This window comes from Sycon ciliatum, chromosome 2 (genome assembly GCF_964019385.1).
Source record: "Sycon ciliatum chromosome 2, ocSycCili1.1, whole genome shotgun sequence".
NCBI classification, from domain to species: domain Eukaryota; kingdom Metazoa; phylum Porifera; class Calcarea; order Leucosolenida; family Sycettidae; genus Sycon; species Sycon ciliatum.
In genome coordinates, this window is record NC_088644.1 from 37,498,013 (window position 1) to 37,515,487 (window position 17,475).

At 47.8% G+C, this 17,475-nt stretch overlaps 1 protein-coding gene and 1 long non-coding RNA gene across 2 annotated transcripts; one reads left to right on the top strand and one right to left on the bottom strand.

Annotated features, from left to right (window-relative positions):
• Positions 1-2,736: 2,736 nt before the first annotated feature.
• LOC135809939 (zinc transporter ZIP3-like) lies at positions 2,737-4,505 on the bottom strand. The gene has a single exon (XM_065323387.1). The coding sequence runs from the start codon at positions 4,215-4,217 to the stop codon at positions 3,021-3,023; it is 1,197 nt and encodes a 398-aa protein (XP_065179459.1). The 5' UTR covers positions 4,218-4,505; the 3' UTR covers positions 2,737-3,020.
• Positions 4,506-4,700: 195 nt separating this feature from the next.
• LOC135809940 (uncharacterized) lies at positions 4,701-6,673 on the top strand. Its single transcript, XR_010552256.1, has 2 exons — positions 4,701-6,257; positions 6,549-6,673. It is a non-coding gene; the product is annotated as an uncharacterized LOC135809940 (long non-coding RNA).
• The last annotated feature ends 10,802 nt before the right edge of the window (positions 6,674-17,475 follow it).

Genomic DNA, 17,475 nt, shown 5'->3' on the forward strand with positions numbered 1-17,475 from the left:
GCGCAGAACTTGGCATGTCGTTTCAGGTCTCCTGGTCGACGAAACGGGCGTCCACAGACACATAGAAGAGGATCAGGAGCGGGCCGTGGCGGTGGAGTGCTACTCGCAACTCGTCTCCAGCCGGGACGATCTTGGCAACTCCCAAGCCAGGTGGTCACGCCGAGGTCCGCCAGATCAGTCGACACCACATCTTGCCACCTCTTCTTCGGGCCGTGACGAGGACGGGTGGCAGGGAGCTCGCCGAACAGCACCCCCCCCCCCCCCCACACACACGCATGCACGCACGCACACAAACACACACACACACACACACAGTCACACACACACACACACACACACACACACACACACACACACACACACACACACACACACACACACACACACACACACACACACACACACACACACACACACACCTTGAAACCTTGAAACTGCCACCTAAATGTGATGCAGTGCCTCAAAGTCACACAGTATCACTAACCGGCACAAACCCGCAAGTGCACAGTTAGGAGATGAGTTGATAACTGATTTATTTGCTCGGACTGAAAGAGAATTTATACGATATTTTACAGTGAATACAACAGTGCGTTGCAGTGCAACATCGTACGGAGCACGCATACTTCATTATTTTGGGAGAGCAGTATGCAGTATGTACGTTTGTACGATTTTCTTGACCCGGGTTGATTTCAACCCTCCCCTTGGGGGGAGGGTTGAAATCGACCCGGGGCGAAATTTCAACCCGGGTCAAGCACAATGCGTCATGTAAACGCGCCATTCATTTTATGCACATGGCAGGTTGAAACCTGACCCGGGTCGAACTCAACCCGGGTTGAAACGCCTCATGTAAACAGCGCCTAAGAGAAAGCTGCAAATTGCTGCAGTGCCGAAAACATGATAACGTCTTTAGAACTAAAACATGTAAAATAGCAAAATTAAACCAACTCGCTTCGCGACACAAAGAGACAAGGAGGGCAGAGTTACTTCTTGCATTTGTGTTGAGCCAGGTACTGGAGACGTGTGAACTTCCGAGAGCAGGTCGGGCATGGGATGGTGCGGCGCTCGGAGCCAGAGCTGCATGTTCTGCGGTTGCAGTTATGCCGGCGGTGCCCAGCTTTGCTCCGGAAACAGCGGTCACAGGTGTGGCAGTGGTGCTGACGTTGGCTGCAATCAGTTGGGCGAGGTGCAACTATCTCAGGAACTGGAGCATCACCAAGGCTGGGAGAGCAGCTATGCACAGCAAATCCACCTCGGTTAGCAAACCAACGATGGCACATTTCCCACAATACAGCACCGGACTGTTCATGGATCGGCTTCAGTCGCTCTTCCCTGCATTTGTGCCGCCGAAGTCCGCTTTCACTGGCGAAGAGTCGCTCACAGATCGCACAACACACTGACTTGGCTGTCGTTTCAAGGCATAAGCGCCGTGCAACAATGGCATCCGAGATGGACTGGATCCACTCGCCACGTTCAGCTGCGAGGTCGTACCAACGGGTGTATAGACCGAAAGACTTGAGGTCATCGCGTACCACATCACACCATCGACACACACACACACACACACACACACACACACACACACACACACACACACACACACACACACACACACACACACACACACACACACACACACACACACACACAGTCAAAGACACACACACGCACACAGTCACATACACACACACACACACACACACACACACACACACACACACACACACACACACACACACCATTTGACCATTTGACGCCCATCGCCGGAGGCGATGATAGCGATGCTACAGCAGAAGCCATAGCAGCTTGTGCTGGGATTGCACCATTCAACAGCTTGCAAGGCTAAGGAATTGACCGCCACTATTTCAGCCTGGTCTACACCACACAGCTACGAAGTGGCTTTTTCTGGCCAGTGAATCCCTACCGTGACTTTTTTTGGTCTCTTTCATTTTTTTCACGCACACACATCACACCACATACTCCTAACCACCCAGGAGAATGAAAGAAAAGTCAGGAGGAGTCTGAGAAAGAGAAGAAAGACGTGTGCGACCATAATCGTCGGAAATCGAACCCGCAACCTCTCGATTGAAAATCGCTGCACATACCACTGCACCATATGGGACACACACGCACGCGCGCGCGCGCACACACACACACACACACACACACACACACACACACACACACACACACACACACAATATTGGGCATCAATGCCCTTTTGGTTTGCGATGTAAAATAAAACTTCAAACAAAAAACGTGACACACACACACACACACACACACACACCCCGGTGACACATAAACACGCACGCTCGCACACAGCGCCATTATCAGCTCTGTGGAAAATACTACCAGGTCAGTCTTATAAATTTGAGAAGGCGAAATGGATTCCAATCTGTCAGTCTGGTAATGCAAACCAAAAAGTGAAGTGGATAGAAAGCATGTCAGGTGCACAAATATACCAAGCCTTGAAACAAAACATTAACCCAAACATGGGCAGAATCATGCAGAGAAACCTTACAGAAGAAGGCCAAGCACATTGTAAAACTGATAAAACACATGCTATCCAAGTAGGATGCAACAGCTGAATTTCATTATAATTTTTTATATTTTCATGCCGGCGTTAGTTTGAGACTTTTTTTTGACGGTGATTATATAGTATATAAATACGTTGAGGTCCTTGAAGCACATGTGGGTTAAAAAATAGCCATTGTCAAGGAAAAAAACGATAATAAAGGAGCCATGCACCATTCAGTTGCACTGCGCACATGATCGGGCTGAAGGCGGCAGCTAGATTCACAGAGTGAAACATGTCAAATGGTGTATATAGGAGCCGGAAAGGGAATGTTCGGAACTGAGTGTTCTGCGCGTGCGCGCGACTGTGTGTGTGTGTGGGGGGGGGGGGGGGGGGTGAGGGGGTGTGTGCGGTACAGGAAAGGAGACGAAACCAGATTCAGGGATGTGGATGTACATAAATCACGTTTGCCGCCTGCGGCAGAAATATTTATTGATGAAAATAATCAATGATCATGGTGGTCGTGGTCATGGTCATGCCACTCACACTCCAAGTGATCGTGCGTATGATTCAGGCTGAGCATAGCGATAATAGTGAAGCCTACAATAATCAGCACAAGACGCATCAGCTGAATGTCATACTCACCCCGCACGCGTTTCCCTTGAATCTCCGGCGAGATGATTTCCAGGAACGTGATGAAAAGGAAAGTCCCGGTGGCAATTCCCTGCAGACACGCTGTCACGAGCTGGCGGTCAACTTCATTGGTTGCATTCGCTTCAACGGCGATACCTATCCCAGCACCAATGGGACTCATGGCAGCAAATACCAGTGCTGCCAGACCGATTTGTTTTGCACTGGCCTTCAACTTGACCATGCGGATGCCGAGAGCGAATGCCAGCACACATTTGTGCAGCAGAATGGCAACGAATATCTGGATGGTTGTATCCGAATCGCTCTGCAGACCGAGAGCGAGGCCCTCAAACAGTGAGTGTAGAGACAAAGCGGCGAGCAGCACCAGCGAACCAAACGTTTCCCTGGCTGATTTACCCCTTGTCTCGTCAGTCTCTCCGGGAGCGGCATCACCAGTGGCCGGGGTTGGAGACGCCGCGATAGACACCTCTGCCTTAGTGCTGCTAGCCCCTGGCTGTTGACCAGCTCCCTGTCCTGATACAGGTAATGATGACCCTAGTAGCGGAGTACTGTCACAGGATTCTTCTGTAGCCGCGGACACCGTGCCATACACTGGTCCACCGCTTGTTGAGCTGAATGCCACGCGTTCTCTCTGACTCTGAGTTCCACAGTTGTCGAAGTTGCGCTCTCGGTCGCATCCGTGCGGTGGAACGTTAGCTATGTCACACTCTGATTCCGCTCCCCGATCGCGAAAGAACAGAACAAGCTGTTCAAATACCAAGATAATAAGAAAACCACCTGCCACGGTGATCTCTGTTAGCGGGTACTCGATATCCAATTCTTTCTTGCACAGCACGTAGTCAAACATTTCCCGAACCTCAGGTAGCAGGTGGAGGAGCGCAACTCCCAGGAAAATGCCCCCTGACAGGCAACTGGCGAGGCTTGTGCAGGCTCGTCTCCAACGTCCACCGCTTGTTGACCATGACGACAGACGAATGGGCAAGACCGCAAAAATCAGGGTCAGAAAGAATAAGGTCACGATGGACACCACTTTCGCTGCCACAACATCCATCTTTGCAAAGCGCCAGTCCTTTTCAATTTCGGGCAGACTCACTTGTACAGAACTCGATTATCGGATAGCAGTCAACCCGTCGCAGGATCAGGGCCAGTCCTGTCTTTGTCGGAAATCCTGGAGTGTTGAAGAAGCGGACTTGAAGTTTTGAATTAACAGTCTAAAGTAAGAGATCGTCATCCTTTTCTAGAGCATCGTCGTTTTCATCTCTCGTGGAGATCGAGAGTGGAGACTTGAGACTTGAGCTGGAGAGGAAAAAGAAGACGCTGCTCCTTTTTTATTTTTTGAAAGACTAGTCTCACCTGCCCAGCTAGCTGCAGCTGCGCTATCAAAGCGCATGCGCGCACATGCGGTGACTCATCATGCATGGCATGCATGTCGCTCATGACTTGAGTCATGACTCAGTGGCAGTGCATATATGCTGTTCCCACTTGGCCATCTAACAATATGGCGGCTTTTGCGCCGTTTTTGACAAATCCCAACGGTATTTTATAATACGAAGCGAATTATTACATTTTCACATCGAAACCATGACGAACCGAATTTTTGTACTTGCTGACACGCGCGTCAGACGCGTCCTCGATCGCCTCGAAAATATTGTGAGGAAAGAGATTGAGATGAGAACAAAGGAAACAACCTGAATTATTTTGAGAGGAGAGAAAGCTAAAAGAGCTCGATGGAAGGCCGAGAATTTCAGATAGGCCAGCAAACAAGATGCAGAGATACACTAACTTTACTGTGAGGATTTCCTCTTCCTGCTGACTGGACGGAGCGACTCGTGTTGTGGGAGAGTTGCAATCAAATGCGTCTGTGCAACAGACTTGAGGCGCTCCAAGGGATTGCGGATGGCCTCGTGGTGTCTCCTTAGCTCGTTGAAGCGGGCGTGAATGCTCTCACTCCCTTGCTCTCCGAGGAGACCAAGACCAACGCCTCGCCGTCGGATGGACGGCACGACATGCACCTCCAACATGTGCAATTTCGGCGTGATGTGGCCGAGCTTTTTGCTGACGACGATATCTCGGCATGCAGTCATAAATGTCTCCACCAAGCCTTCTAGCTTGGATATGGTGGCCTCGTCCACAGGCCTGCAGTGGCTGAAGAGGGCAGTGCACTCGCCATACAGGGACATCAGGTGCTGGTAATCCTCATGAATTCGATTTGCCTCTGGGAGCAGCAGAGCAGCAGCGGCGCACGAGAAGCTACTGCAGATAAATGTGCTGGGGTTATTTCAGTTGTCACTGCTGGCTGAAGAGCTATGTGCACATGGTTGCCCACAAAAGCACCTCCATGGTATGCTTGCCTATCGATTCCATTGCGCTGGAAAACTGGCTCGATGCTTGCTCAACATGGCCCCTCACACTTTTTGTTCTGTTTTATTGCGGCCATTTGGTCGGTGAGTGACTGTCTCCACGCAAGCAATACAGTACGGCGTGCATCACCATTCTTCCACTGGTCTTGTAGGTGTTGTGTCACGCCCTCCACTGTGGCAGCAGGTATCAAGCTGAGAAAAGAGAACAGTGTACTGGACTTGCTGCTGCACTACATGTAGTTGTTGGGTAACTGCAGAAATCTCCTCATCCGTTTTGCTGGCTTCATGCAGTGACGAAAGCTTTTCAAAGCTGCCAGCATCACCAGCTACTGCTGTAGCAGCAATGGCTGCAAGGATGACAGTGGCAGCAGGAACGCCTGCAGGAGCGACAGTGGCTGCAGGAGCAGCTGCAGGGACGGCAGTGGCAGCAAGGACGGCAGTGGCAGCAGGAACGGCTGCAAGGACGGCTGCAGGGACGGCAGCAGGAACGACTGCAGGGACGGCTGCAGGGATGGCAGTGGCAGCAGGAACGACGGCAGTGGCAGCAGAAACAGCGGCGGTGTCTGCTGTAGTAGCAACGGCGGCAGGAACGGCGGTGTCTGCAGCAGCTGTTCTTCTGGCAAGCTCAATGTCGAGGGCTTTGAGCTCAGCCTGAAAAGCAGTCAGCATCCATGGGAAAATACCCAGATCCAGATGAAGAGCCGCGATTACAACATTCTCCTCGGGAATAGGTAAGATCACTGGACGTATGCTGTTGTTGTAGTTCTTTGCATTCTTTAGATTTGAGCCACTGTTCGTGAATCCAGTGAAATCGTTGTACAGAGTTTCTAGTGTTCTGCTGGTAGAATCGGCATCTGGGTTTAGGGCTGGTGGAATGTCCATATTCTTCTTCTGACATAGACAGTGTAAGCATGGTCGGTGCCACTGGACCCCGACAAACCATATGCTTTCGTTTGATATTCGTAGTCGCCAAAGAAAAACAATTTGAACGACTTGTTCTTCCATGTTGCTGTTGTTTGCAGATCTCTGACCTCGTCACGATAGACTCCTAGCGCGGTTTCAAGGTTCGATGGCGTGTCTTGTGCCTCGAAGATGCAAATCGGGATAGTGTTGAGGAGTGAATTCGGCCGCTGCACATTCACGATCTGCAGGACAAACTTGAAAGATCCTCCGCCGTGATCACCACCGAGTTTGATCCACAGTGGACGGACCAGTTCGCAAGCAGTTGACAGAACAGGTCGCTTGGCTTTGCCAGTTCTGAAGCACGCAGGGTATGTTGGCAGGCTGGACACTGCGCACCGTTGGTTAATGTTTGGCATATGCATTTCGTGCAAAATACTCTAGAACAGCATGGTGACCGAACACCATTGCTCGGCATGCTGCGGCAGATCATGCATTGTACTGTGGCTGCTGCACTGCTGTCGGCAAATCTTGACATAGTCAAATTGCACTCTGCTTCATAATCAGGTGCAGATATGTCATACGCCTCACTTTCAGGTATATCCATGCTATTGCTAGATGCATAGGGTTTACCGGGTGTTAGCGGCCGTCGTGAGTTCCCTTCGGGAACGGACACGATAATTTACTTTTTACTTTTATTGCTAGATGCACATGCACTGCTACTGCTTGATGTCATTTTTGCTGCATGCTCCGCTTGCTGTTTTTATCCGTTTGCTTGGTCGGCCACCCTTCGATTTTTCTTGAAACTTGGTGCAGACTCTGCGAATCACAGGTTCAGGTCTTTTCTAACTAAATGTTACCCCTTGTCCACAACCACCGCCACTGGGATTGAACTTCTCTGTGCTCTGTGATCTCTTCAGCACTCTTTGGCAAAGAGCACAGATATATGTTGGGTGAATGGTAGGGTCGTCATTACAAACATCAATACTGAATACGTTTTTCATCGTTTCAGTGTAGTCAGACACTGGATATCTCGTCTGTTGGGAGCACGCAGTAAATTTTGCGCCTCCAACACGGCATAGATGCTGTAAATGCGCTGCATGGTGCTCCATGTCGTGCGATGCGTCGCAGATGTGCATATCTCTCACTGGAAACAGAGAAAAGTAAAGGCCCATCGTATTTTTGATTTCACCATCGTATTCAAAAGAACTTGCGAAAATATAACGGACAACTACCCGAGGATGCGAGGAAAACCTCGAGTGGTGACTGAATAACTCCAGAAGACGTACCACGAGCGTGATGAAGGTAGCTAACAATATACTGACAGCAATTTCAGTCGATAATTCCACTGCGCCAAAACAGAAAGCAACTTCCTTCTCCTTCGTCCGATCAAGGAATGTTTGGTACCAAAATGTTGCTGTGCGCGTCAGCTTTCCACTCCCGCGGATTTAGTATCAAAAATGTGGGGCTAGCGGCGGTAAATCGCGGAAGAATGATAGCAACTCACCTTAATCTCAACGTAAAATGATTAATCTTTGATTTTTTGCAAAAATCAGCGGGTACCCCCCGCCATGTTAGATGGCCAAAAATCGCTGGCTGAAACAGCATTATGCTAGTGAGTAGTGAGCGCCAGCTAGCTAGCGGAAATCAGCGCTAGCTGCAGTAACTAGCTAGTACATACGGGTAGCTACTAGTACTATATAGCAATAAAAACTGCTTTATGGCAGTTTTCTAAAAAAAGTTATTGTGTTCTAGTCCATGGACCCCGTCTAAAAAGTAAGAAATTAACGAAATGTGATAGCCGAAAATTAAAATTTCACACAAAACCTCACAATAATCACGACACTTGAAGATCTAATAGTACGGCTTTCAACACTTGTTTATTCCGACACTTGTACTTGTACAAGTACATGCATATGAAAGAGGACCACGAGGGGAAAAGGTCGTCTCGCATTCTGTGTGTGATTATTGTGAGGTTTTGTGTGAAATTTTAATTTTCGGCTATCACATTTCGTTAATTTCTTACTTTTTAGACGGGGTCCATGGACTAGAACACAATAACTTTTTTTAGAAAACTGCCATAAAGCAGTTTTTATTGCTATAATTTCTTTTGTTTTTTTGGCTAAAGGATATTATAATTGTGTCACCAATGGAATGCCCAAATAAATGATGGCCTACATGTACGTAGCGCCTCTACATGTTATTATTATTATTATTTTATTTTACTAGGGTGTTTCCCACACTGTACTATGGTCTTCTTCCGGGAGCCCCTATGTACTGTACATGTACGTGTATCATATCAAATTCAATACCGTAGTATACGCATTGATGTGCAAGCCTTTTCTTGCAGAAAATGGAACTAGTCTTGCATACATGTATTCATGTTCTTCTGCAGGGGAATCATATGGGTAGTGGCGGTGATACTTTTTTTTATACGCAGGTCATTCTGTGGATGTTGCAGAAGTTCATGACTCTGTCATAAAATTGTCTTGTCTTTCAGAAAATTCAGGTGTCCACACCCGAAATCAAATTTACTTGAGAATTGTAACAAGGTGCGTGCCGCAGATGTTTTTGTTGATTCTGTGTTTATAATTGTAGTCATGGGTTGTCGTGATAAGGTTATCCGGCATCATATTGTAGTGAAATCGTAATCCTGTTGATGCCGATAAAACTTTTGGAAGCAGTTCAATGACTTCAAAGTGTTACAAGTCCACGATTGTCTAAACCAACACAGCAAAGTAGGAACAATAAACATGTATTAAAATGTAAACAAATACATTGCTGAGTCCGACACCTCGTTCCAACAACTACACTGATCCTGAGGACATAAGGGGCAAGGATATATGGTTGGAGGTACTGAGAGATAAACAAGGCACTCCATAATAATAACATGTTACAGTCGTCCCTCTCTAATCTGGCACTTTATAATCCAGCACCCTCGATAAACCAGCACAATTTTCAGTAGCCAAAATGTCCTCTTCATGTACATTGCAGCAGTAAATCAGATTTGTTAATCCAGCACCCTCCCTAATCCAGCAGATTTTCGTGGCACAAATGGAGCCGGATTATAGAGGGACCACTGTACACGACTTTGGGGGAGTATGAATGATATCCAGTCAAACCTCTTTAGGACGAACATCAAAGGACCGATGGCATTTGCTCTGTGAGTTTGTCTTAACCCTATTTTATAACGAGTGAATACAATTATTTCTCCAATAGAGACACGAATAGATTTCTTCTACAGCGAAAGATTCGAAGCCAGACCAAACCATTGACTCGTCTTTTATGAAAGAAATGAGTCACTGAACCTTTCTTTAGCAACATGACGGCAACTGAAACAACAACAGAGAAAATACGATACATGTAGAGCACATTCTTGCAGGTACTACAAACAGATTGCAGATCGTAATTCTTGCTCTACCGGCACGCAACTTTATTTGGGGCAGTGCAATCTCGGCGCTACTCACAAATCAAACAGCCCAGACTCGAGTAAACAAATCCGATCGTACGAGATTTTCACGAGACGAGACTGCACCCATTGGCTTGTTTCGTATGAAGCAAACAAGTCACTGAATGCATGAACCTCTCCATAATGGAGATTTTCCCTGATATGCGAATTTATTTTGCATACTAGTACTCGGCCAATGCGTCCTTGAACCTTTCCCTCCAGATTGGGAACTACCAACGATGCTATGCCACTGCAAAATTCAGATTCTACCCTATGATCGGAGCACGGAATGCCGGAAGTAATCATGACCAGTGCCTTACTTGTAACGTACCAATGTACAATGAACATGAGTATTTCGACAACACATCTAAGCCTCAGCAGCAACATAAGCCTTACCGTCAAGAAGGTGAACTCGCGTTCTTCGCACACTGTTGGCAAGGGCAAAGAGATACGAATGGATCTAAATCCGAATAACATCAGCACACGTTTCCGTAAATGAAAGGGTGAGCATAAGCAAATGAATCGAAGGAAGCTGGTCAATTCAGAGATCACCTGTCATTGAGTATCCCGTAAAAGGAGGCCTCGACAGCAGAAAAGTTAATAATATAGAAAAGAGATCCTGTCAGCTTTTCCATTATTAATTTTATTGTATTCCACCTAAAATCAGCACACTTTTGGTAAATGAAGAGTCAACACAAGCAAATGAATCAAAGGGAACTGGTCAACTCACCTGTCATTGAGTAATATTCCGTGAAAAGAGTTCTCAGCAGAGCCGAAGCGAAATAAGCCAGGACACGAAATATCCGAAACAGCTCATGCAAGAAGCAGTTCCAAAGAAGGAAGTTCTTCGCGCATGCACATCCGAAAACGGACTGCACTGCATGCAACACAATGTCTGCCGTGCACGTGCACAGCACGCGGCTACCAAGCATTGGTAGATCTAATACCGAGCACCTTACGTAGAAACTTACGTAGCCTAAGTGAAGTACCGAGCACCTTACGTAGAAACTTACGTAGCATAGCGGTGTCGTTTTTTCTGCCATGTGAACACAATAATAGAAAAGCTGACAGGATCGCTTTTCTAAATTACTAACACCAAGAGTCCATAACTGGAGTCGTAAGTCAGTCAAGTGTCAGGTCAAGTCGGCGGAATAGCGCGAGCTCCAGTGTGGGTTATGGACTCTTGCTAACACCCGTGCCCAGCGGCACAGCTCCGGAGTCCGGACATTAGTCGTACAGGGGCACGTGATGCTTGCACTTTTTTTTTTAGCGGGGTAACGGCCTCTTTTACGGGCAAAATAAAGTCATGTAGACGTGAAAAAAAATTGAGATACCATGAAAGTTAAAATAGAATTTTATTCAAGTACAATACATTGGGAAACTCCAAGAAATTCCACGTAAAACGGACGGAATTCAGTTTTCAATGGCCGATGCCTACCCCAGCACCATCCTGCGTCGCACTGCGGACACTTGGCCGTGGTCTTTTGTTCTGTATGCAGTCTGTGAGTTTGTCCGTCAACAATAACATGACCACAGAGCAGTTTCGACTTTGTCAAAGTCAATGAGCTTTTTGGTTGAAGTCAGAAGAGTTCGGGGAGAAAGGTTGTTGCAGAGCGACTATAAGTAGGCCTTACCCGATCTCCAGTACGTGCTGCATTTCTTGACTGTATCGTGAGAACATTGTCATTCATATCAAGGCTTTGAACTACTACACTATTGTAGCCACGCTGATGATTTCTATTGAAGAGCAGCTTCGAACTTAGATGTGAGCTTCGTTTCTTGTTTGTTTTTACGACTTCTGGGCTATTGCCTTGCATTTTGAAGAAGAGCTCTGCATGCAGGGCAGGGGTGAGAAGCGTCACAAGCTTCGGGCGCAGTCACGTGTATGGATGCACGTCGACCGGCAGAATTCATCTATCTCTACTACTATCAGGAGGATGGGGAACTGAAAACTGGGTCTGGAGTAGTTCACTCGAGGAGCAGCACATGCACCAGTACCTTTCCAAGGCCAGTCACCCCAAGTGAAATTGATACTGAATTGTTTCAGCACCTGATAGTGGTATGACCTATTCCTAAATTAGCCTACTTTGCCTGTTAGTGAACAGTGGAGCAGTACATTATCAATTCTGTCACAAGCCGTGGCAAGATAATTATGTTATCATGCCGTTGCCTGAGGTGTGCGAGCGGGGCTGCAGGCCGACTGCTGTAGTAGATCGCTATGCGGCCCAAGTGGATGTATGATTCACTCTCTGGATACCATGTTATTGGATATGACTGCGCTGTTAGACAGTTCATTCTCAGTGACAGATGTTCAGTAGGAAGCATCCAGCAATGATGAGAATATGTGTGAGCAATGTTTTGTGAACATTGCTACCAAGTCCAGCCTCACTGTCAGCTTTGATAAAACAAAGTGCATGGTCATCAATGCTGATCCACCTCTTTGCCGAATGCTTGATTTTTGCAGATGCCGACAATATAATTGTGAAAAACTTCACTTACCTCGGTACCTGTATTGCTGGCGAAGGTCAGTTGTCGGTTGAGGTGTCTTCATGTCTTGCCAAGCCTTCCCTGGTATTTGGTGCCTTGCGTTCTTCTATGTTTGGGAACAGCCAAATCTCCGTTGAAACCAAAACACATGTTTATTTTGCAGTTGTTCTGTCAACGTTGCTACGCCTACGGTCATGGCCAGTCAAGGCAACCGATACCCGTCAACTGTCAGCATTCCACTACCGCTGTGTTAGCTTCATCCTGGAAGTCAGCAAGTCGGAGCAATGTTATGAGAATCTCTCCGCTGGTGATATCTTGGAGCAAACTGGAGATGCTGAGGACCAGTCCCCAGCCCCCAGCCAGTCTTCGTTGGCTGGGGCATGTCGAACGATAGAATGCTGAAATGCATCTTGTTTGGTGAGCTGCAGATGACCCGCCCTTGCCACGGACCACGCAAACGCTGGCACGACAATATACATTGTACATTATCTCCAAGAACGACATGTAGCCTAGTCGAGTACTGTCGTGAGTGGAGAGTGGCCTGTAATGCCATCGCCATTCAAAGTTCTGTTTGTCGTGACTGAAAATGCTGTCGGTCCTATCAGGACCTGCCATCATCGCAGTTGAGCATAATGGTATTGTGTGTGTACATGTATAATTATGTGTGTGTGTGTGTGTGTGTGTGTGTGTGTGTGTGTGTGTGTGTGTGTGTGTTCCCAGCACAAGTTGCCATGTCTAACATAGTTGTTCGCTATGATCGCTTCCGCGATGGACAGATCCGAGGTCTGAGCTGTGCGTGTGTGTGTGTGTGTGTGTGTGTGTGTGTGTGTGTGTGTGGTGTGTGTGTGTGCTGACCTGCCTTCTCTCTCCTCATTCCTCGCCTACCCTGTAGGCTAAACGTGTTCCATGATGAGGCAGGCGTACATTCATGGCAACCTTCCCTTCACATGAAGATTCTCAATACTTTCCTAGACACCAGACTCTACGAAATAGAGGTTGCGACTTCGGCGATGATTTTGTTTAGGAATGGGTTTGCTCTCACACTGGAGTCGTAAGTCAGTCAAGTGTCAGGTCAAGTCGGCGGAATAGCGCGAGCTCCAGTGTGGGAGCAAACCCATTCCAGACTCTTTTTATTCTATCGTTTTCGGTGCCTGTCTGTACGTTGGTCAGCCTGTCTCCCTTTTGCTTTCAGTTTCATCCCTCTGAATATCTTTCTTAATTCTATCCCTGCCTGTCTTTCTCTCTGTCTGTGTGTGTGTGTGTGTCTCCTGGGTGGGTCCCAACAGCCAGTGTACGCCGGAGTATGTGGTGTGTGTCGAAAAAGAAAAAAGAGAATGAAAAAAAGGAAAAAGGAAAGAGAGGGATTCACTGGCCAGAAAAAAGCCACTTCAATCAGCTGTGTGGTGGATACCAGGCTAAAATTAGAGGCAGTTAATTCATCAGCCTTGCAAGCTGTTGAATGGTGTAATCCCAGCACAAGTTGGTCGCTATCATTGCTTCTGCGATGGGCATGTGTGAGTGTGAGTGTATCTGTCTGTCTGTCTCTGTCTATCTCTGTCAGTCTGTCTCTGTCTGTCTGTCTCTGTCTGTTTCTCTCTCTCTCTCTCTCTCTCTCTCTCTCTCTCTCTCTCTCTCTCTCTCTCTCTCTCTCTCTCTCTCTCTCTCTCTCTCTCTCTCTCTCTCTCTCTCTCTCTCTCTCTCTCTCTCTCTCTGTCTCTCTCTCTCTCTCTGTCTCTCTCTCTCTCTCTCTCTCTCTCTCTCTCTCTCTCTCTCTCTCTCTCTCTCTCTCTCTCTCTCTCTCTCTCTCTCTCTCTCTCTCTCTCTCTCTCGCGGGTACGTACACACACACACACACACACAAACACACACAAGGTGTAAGTAATCACGAATTTTGAGCCATGCATAAAAATGCAAGAGTGTAAAGCTGAGACGAATATCCCGAATATTCGAAGCAGAACGAATGAACGAACGAAGCAAGAAAGCACTGTGTATTGAGCAGGGAGTGGTGCTTTCTGGTTTGCCGAGTGGACGGTTCGATGGACTTCTCGTGTGCTCTGGATGGCAGCCGTGAGTCAGTCAAGTCAGAATTCAAGTCGGCAGGAAAACCACGAGCTCCCATGTAGGAAGCAACACACTATTCCCCTACTATCGCCGAAGTCGCACCAACCTCTTCTTCACATTGTTGTCCCCAGCGCGTGCTTGCGAATTGGATGGTTTGGAGGCAACAACGTTGTGAATGGCCAACAGTCCTCAGCGCTTGTTCAGCACCTCCATGAGCGACACTGACTTACGCTGCTATCTGGTGTTGACGAGGTGTTTGTCGCGCTGGAAACGGAACGTCTCTGTAAGTTTGTATCCCTGGTGATGTTTGTGCCTGGAGAGCACTATTATAAGTGGTGCTCTTCAGGCACAATTTTCCTCAGCCTACTCAGGCTCAACTGATGAGGGGTGAATTCCCCGAAACACTGTGTATTGAGCAGGGAGTGGTGCTTTCTTGCACCTTTGCCGAGTGGACGGTTCGATGGACTTCTCGTGTGCTTTGGATGGCAGTCGTGAGTCAGTCAAGTGAGACTTCAAGTCGGCAGGAAAACCGCGAGGTCCCATGTAGGGAGCAACACACTCTTCCCCTACTAACGCCGAAGTGGCACCAACCTCTTCTTCACAATATTATTATTATTTGTTCATATTTTAATAGATAGATTGATAGATAGGTACTACTACAACGTGTAGATAGATAGATAGATAGATAGATAGATAGATAGATAGATAGATAGATAGTGCCTTTGCTGTTTGCTTTATGCAGACCTCACTGACTTGTCAGTTTGAGCACTCTGGCAAGGTACGTTCGGGCCTGATTGGAAATTTTTATTTCCATTGCTATCAGGTTCGGCCTCATTTCCTCTGTGCTGCGCTGACGAGTCCACAAAGGACGAAACAGTTCTGTCCGCAGATTGAGTATTTCGCTCCTGCTCTTGTAGCAGTTGAGCACTCTTGCGTGGGGTAGTGCCTTTGCTGTTTGCTTTATGCAGAGCTCACTGACTTGTCAGTTTGAGCACTCTGGCAAGGTACGTTCGGGCCTGATTGGATTTTTTTATTTCCATTGCTATCAGGTTCGGCCTCATTTCCTCTGTGCTGCGCTGACGAGTCCACAAAGGACGAAACAGTTCTGTCCGCAGATTGAGTAGATAGATAGATAGATAGATAGATAGCAGACTCAGCGGAGGACGTTCAGGTTGGTTGTAACTCTGAGTTTCATGCCGTTAGGCAATCATCAGACAACTGATACTCGAGTCTACCCAACAATATGCTTATAAACACACCACAAGCATAAACAAATTTAGCGCTAAATCTGGTGTAAGGTATGGCTAGAAAGCTGGCGTGGGCCAAAGCGGGACAGTAGAAGTGCTAGGAGGGTGACGGGCATCGCAACAGGCAGGTGTGAGCATGAAAGCGCGGAAAGAGGCGATGGGGAGGCAGTGTACAGCAGATGGGTGGAGGTGCCAGGAGGATGGCGGGCAATGGGCCAGTGGGATCGCTAGGGGGTCTTTGGGTGACGGGCAGGCGTGAGCATGGTGAACAGAGTGGCATAGCCAACAACAGGCCAAGGGATTTTGTTATTTTAAAATAATTGATATTGGGGTGCTCAGGCAAAGTGCAAAGTTCGTTTGATAGGTGTGAAATTTGCGAGGCAGAACTTATTCTCATGCCTGCATTTCGAGATCATCTCAGACCGCTTGTTGAGCAGGAGCTTCTTGGGTGTAGTCAGGATGTGGAATTTTTCCGCGGTGCATAGATTGCATTTTTTTACTCACATCTGTATGATCGGCTCCTCTCCCGCACCTTCCATGTAATGGTCAACGGCTTTCCCTAGCTCTTGAGCTCCCATACGAGTTTTGCGAGCTCCGTGCTGTTTTTGTATTTTTCATGGCGCATGGAGGGCAGGTGGTTGGCGTGATGGGCTTTGAAAGGTGTCTCTGATAGACCGATGTAAATCTTGCTGGTAGATTCTGCAGTGGCCTCATACACTATCTCCTTCGTCTGGCACTCTCCACGCAGCAGGAAGGACTCCTTGATTCTTCAGTTGCATGCCTTAGTTTGTTCTGGCGCTCGCAGGTTGCTCTTGTTGGGCATGCAGCTGTAGCTCACTTTCAGTGTGTTACGGTTGAAAATCTTCCAGAGCTTGGATGTTTTCGGGAAGTGCCTGGAGACAAGGCTCAGGAACCTGCCGGCGACGTTTGTGCTGACGTTCTTCGAGTGAGGGGGGTTGAACCATATGACCTTCCGGCTGCGGTTCTTCCTGCCCCTCTAACTCTGCTCATGTGCCTCGGGCTGAAAGCTCAGCACTTCATTGTATCCACCGGCCTTTAATGCGGTCTGGTACACGGGGGCTGCATGGTTGAATGCCTCCGCGTCGCTTGATAATAGTGGAAAGGCGCTTGTTGACAGCAGCAGGGATGTTTTTGGTGATCTCAGGCGGGTGGTTTGACTGCTTGCTGACGTAGAGCGGGTTTTCATTTGGCTTTCGGAAGGGTTGAAATTTCCCAGTGTCCAGGTTCATCGTGACATCCAAGAAATCCACCACCTTCAAGTTTGCTTCGATGGTAATTCTTAGGTCGAAGCGCTTGAAGATTCCCGTCAGCTTTTTTCTGAGGCGGTCTGCAGCCTGTGGGCTGGTGTCCTTGAGAGCGGCCAGTCCATCGTCTCTATAGGGACCGATAGCGGATCTATCGACGTGGCTTGAGAGCTGGTTGAGAAGAAAAGCGCCCACAGGTTCGCACGTCTCTGCGCCATCGTAACTTCCCATTGTTACGTCAAACATGTCGCCCTTGTCTTCATCCAGGGGCGGCCATCACGGAATAGGAGCGATTTTCGGACGTGAAGGATGATGTCCATTTCACGCGGCTCGATCGTGGTGAATTGCTCCGCCAACGATAAAGCCTGACGGAGGAGCTGCTCACAATTCTGTGCCCTGCTAAAAGCGCATCATGGCTCTGTTTAAATGCTTTTCGGCTAGTGTGTTTCTGTGGCATAGCGGACTGAAGAATAGTAAACGTGTTTTGCAATATATGTACGAAGCTATTTTGTATATAGTATGTTCCCATTCCGTTTTTGCT

Excerpts from the sequence above, each read along its gene's own strand:
- LOC135809939 (XM_065323387.1), bottom strand. The coding sequence starts at position 4,217 with ATGGATGTTGTGGCAGCGAAAGTGGTGTCCATCGTGACCTTATTCTTT.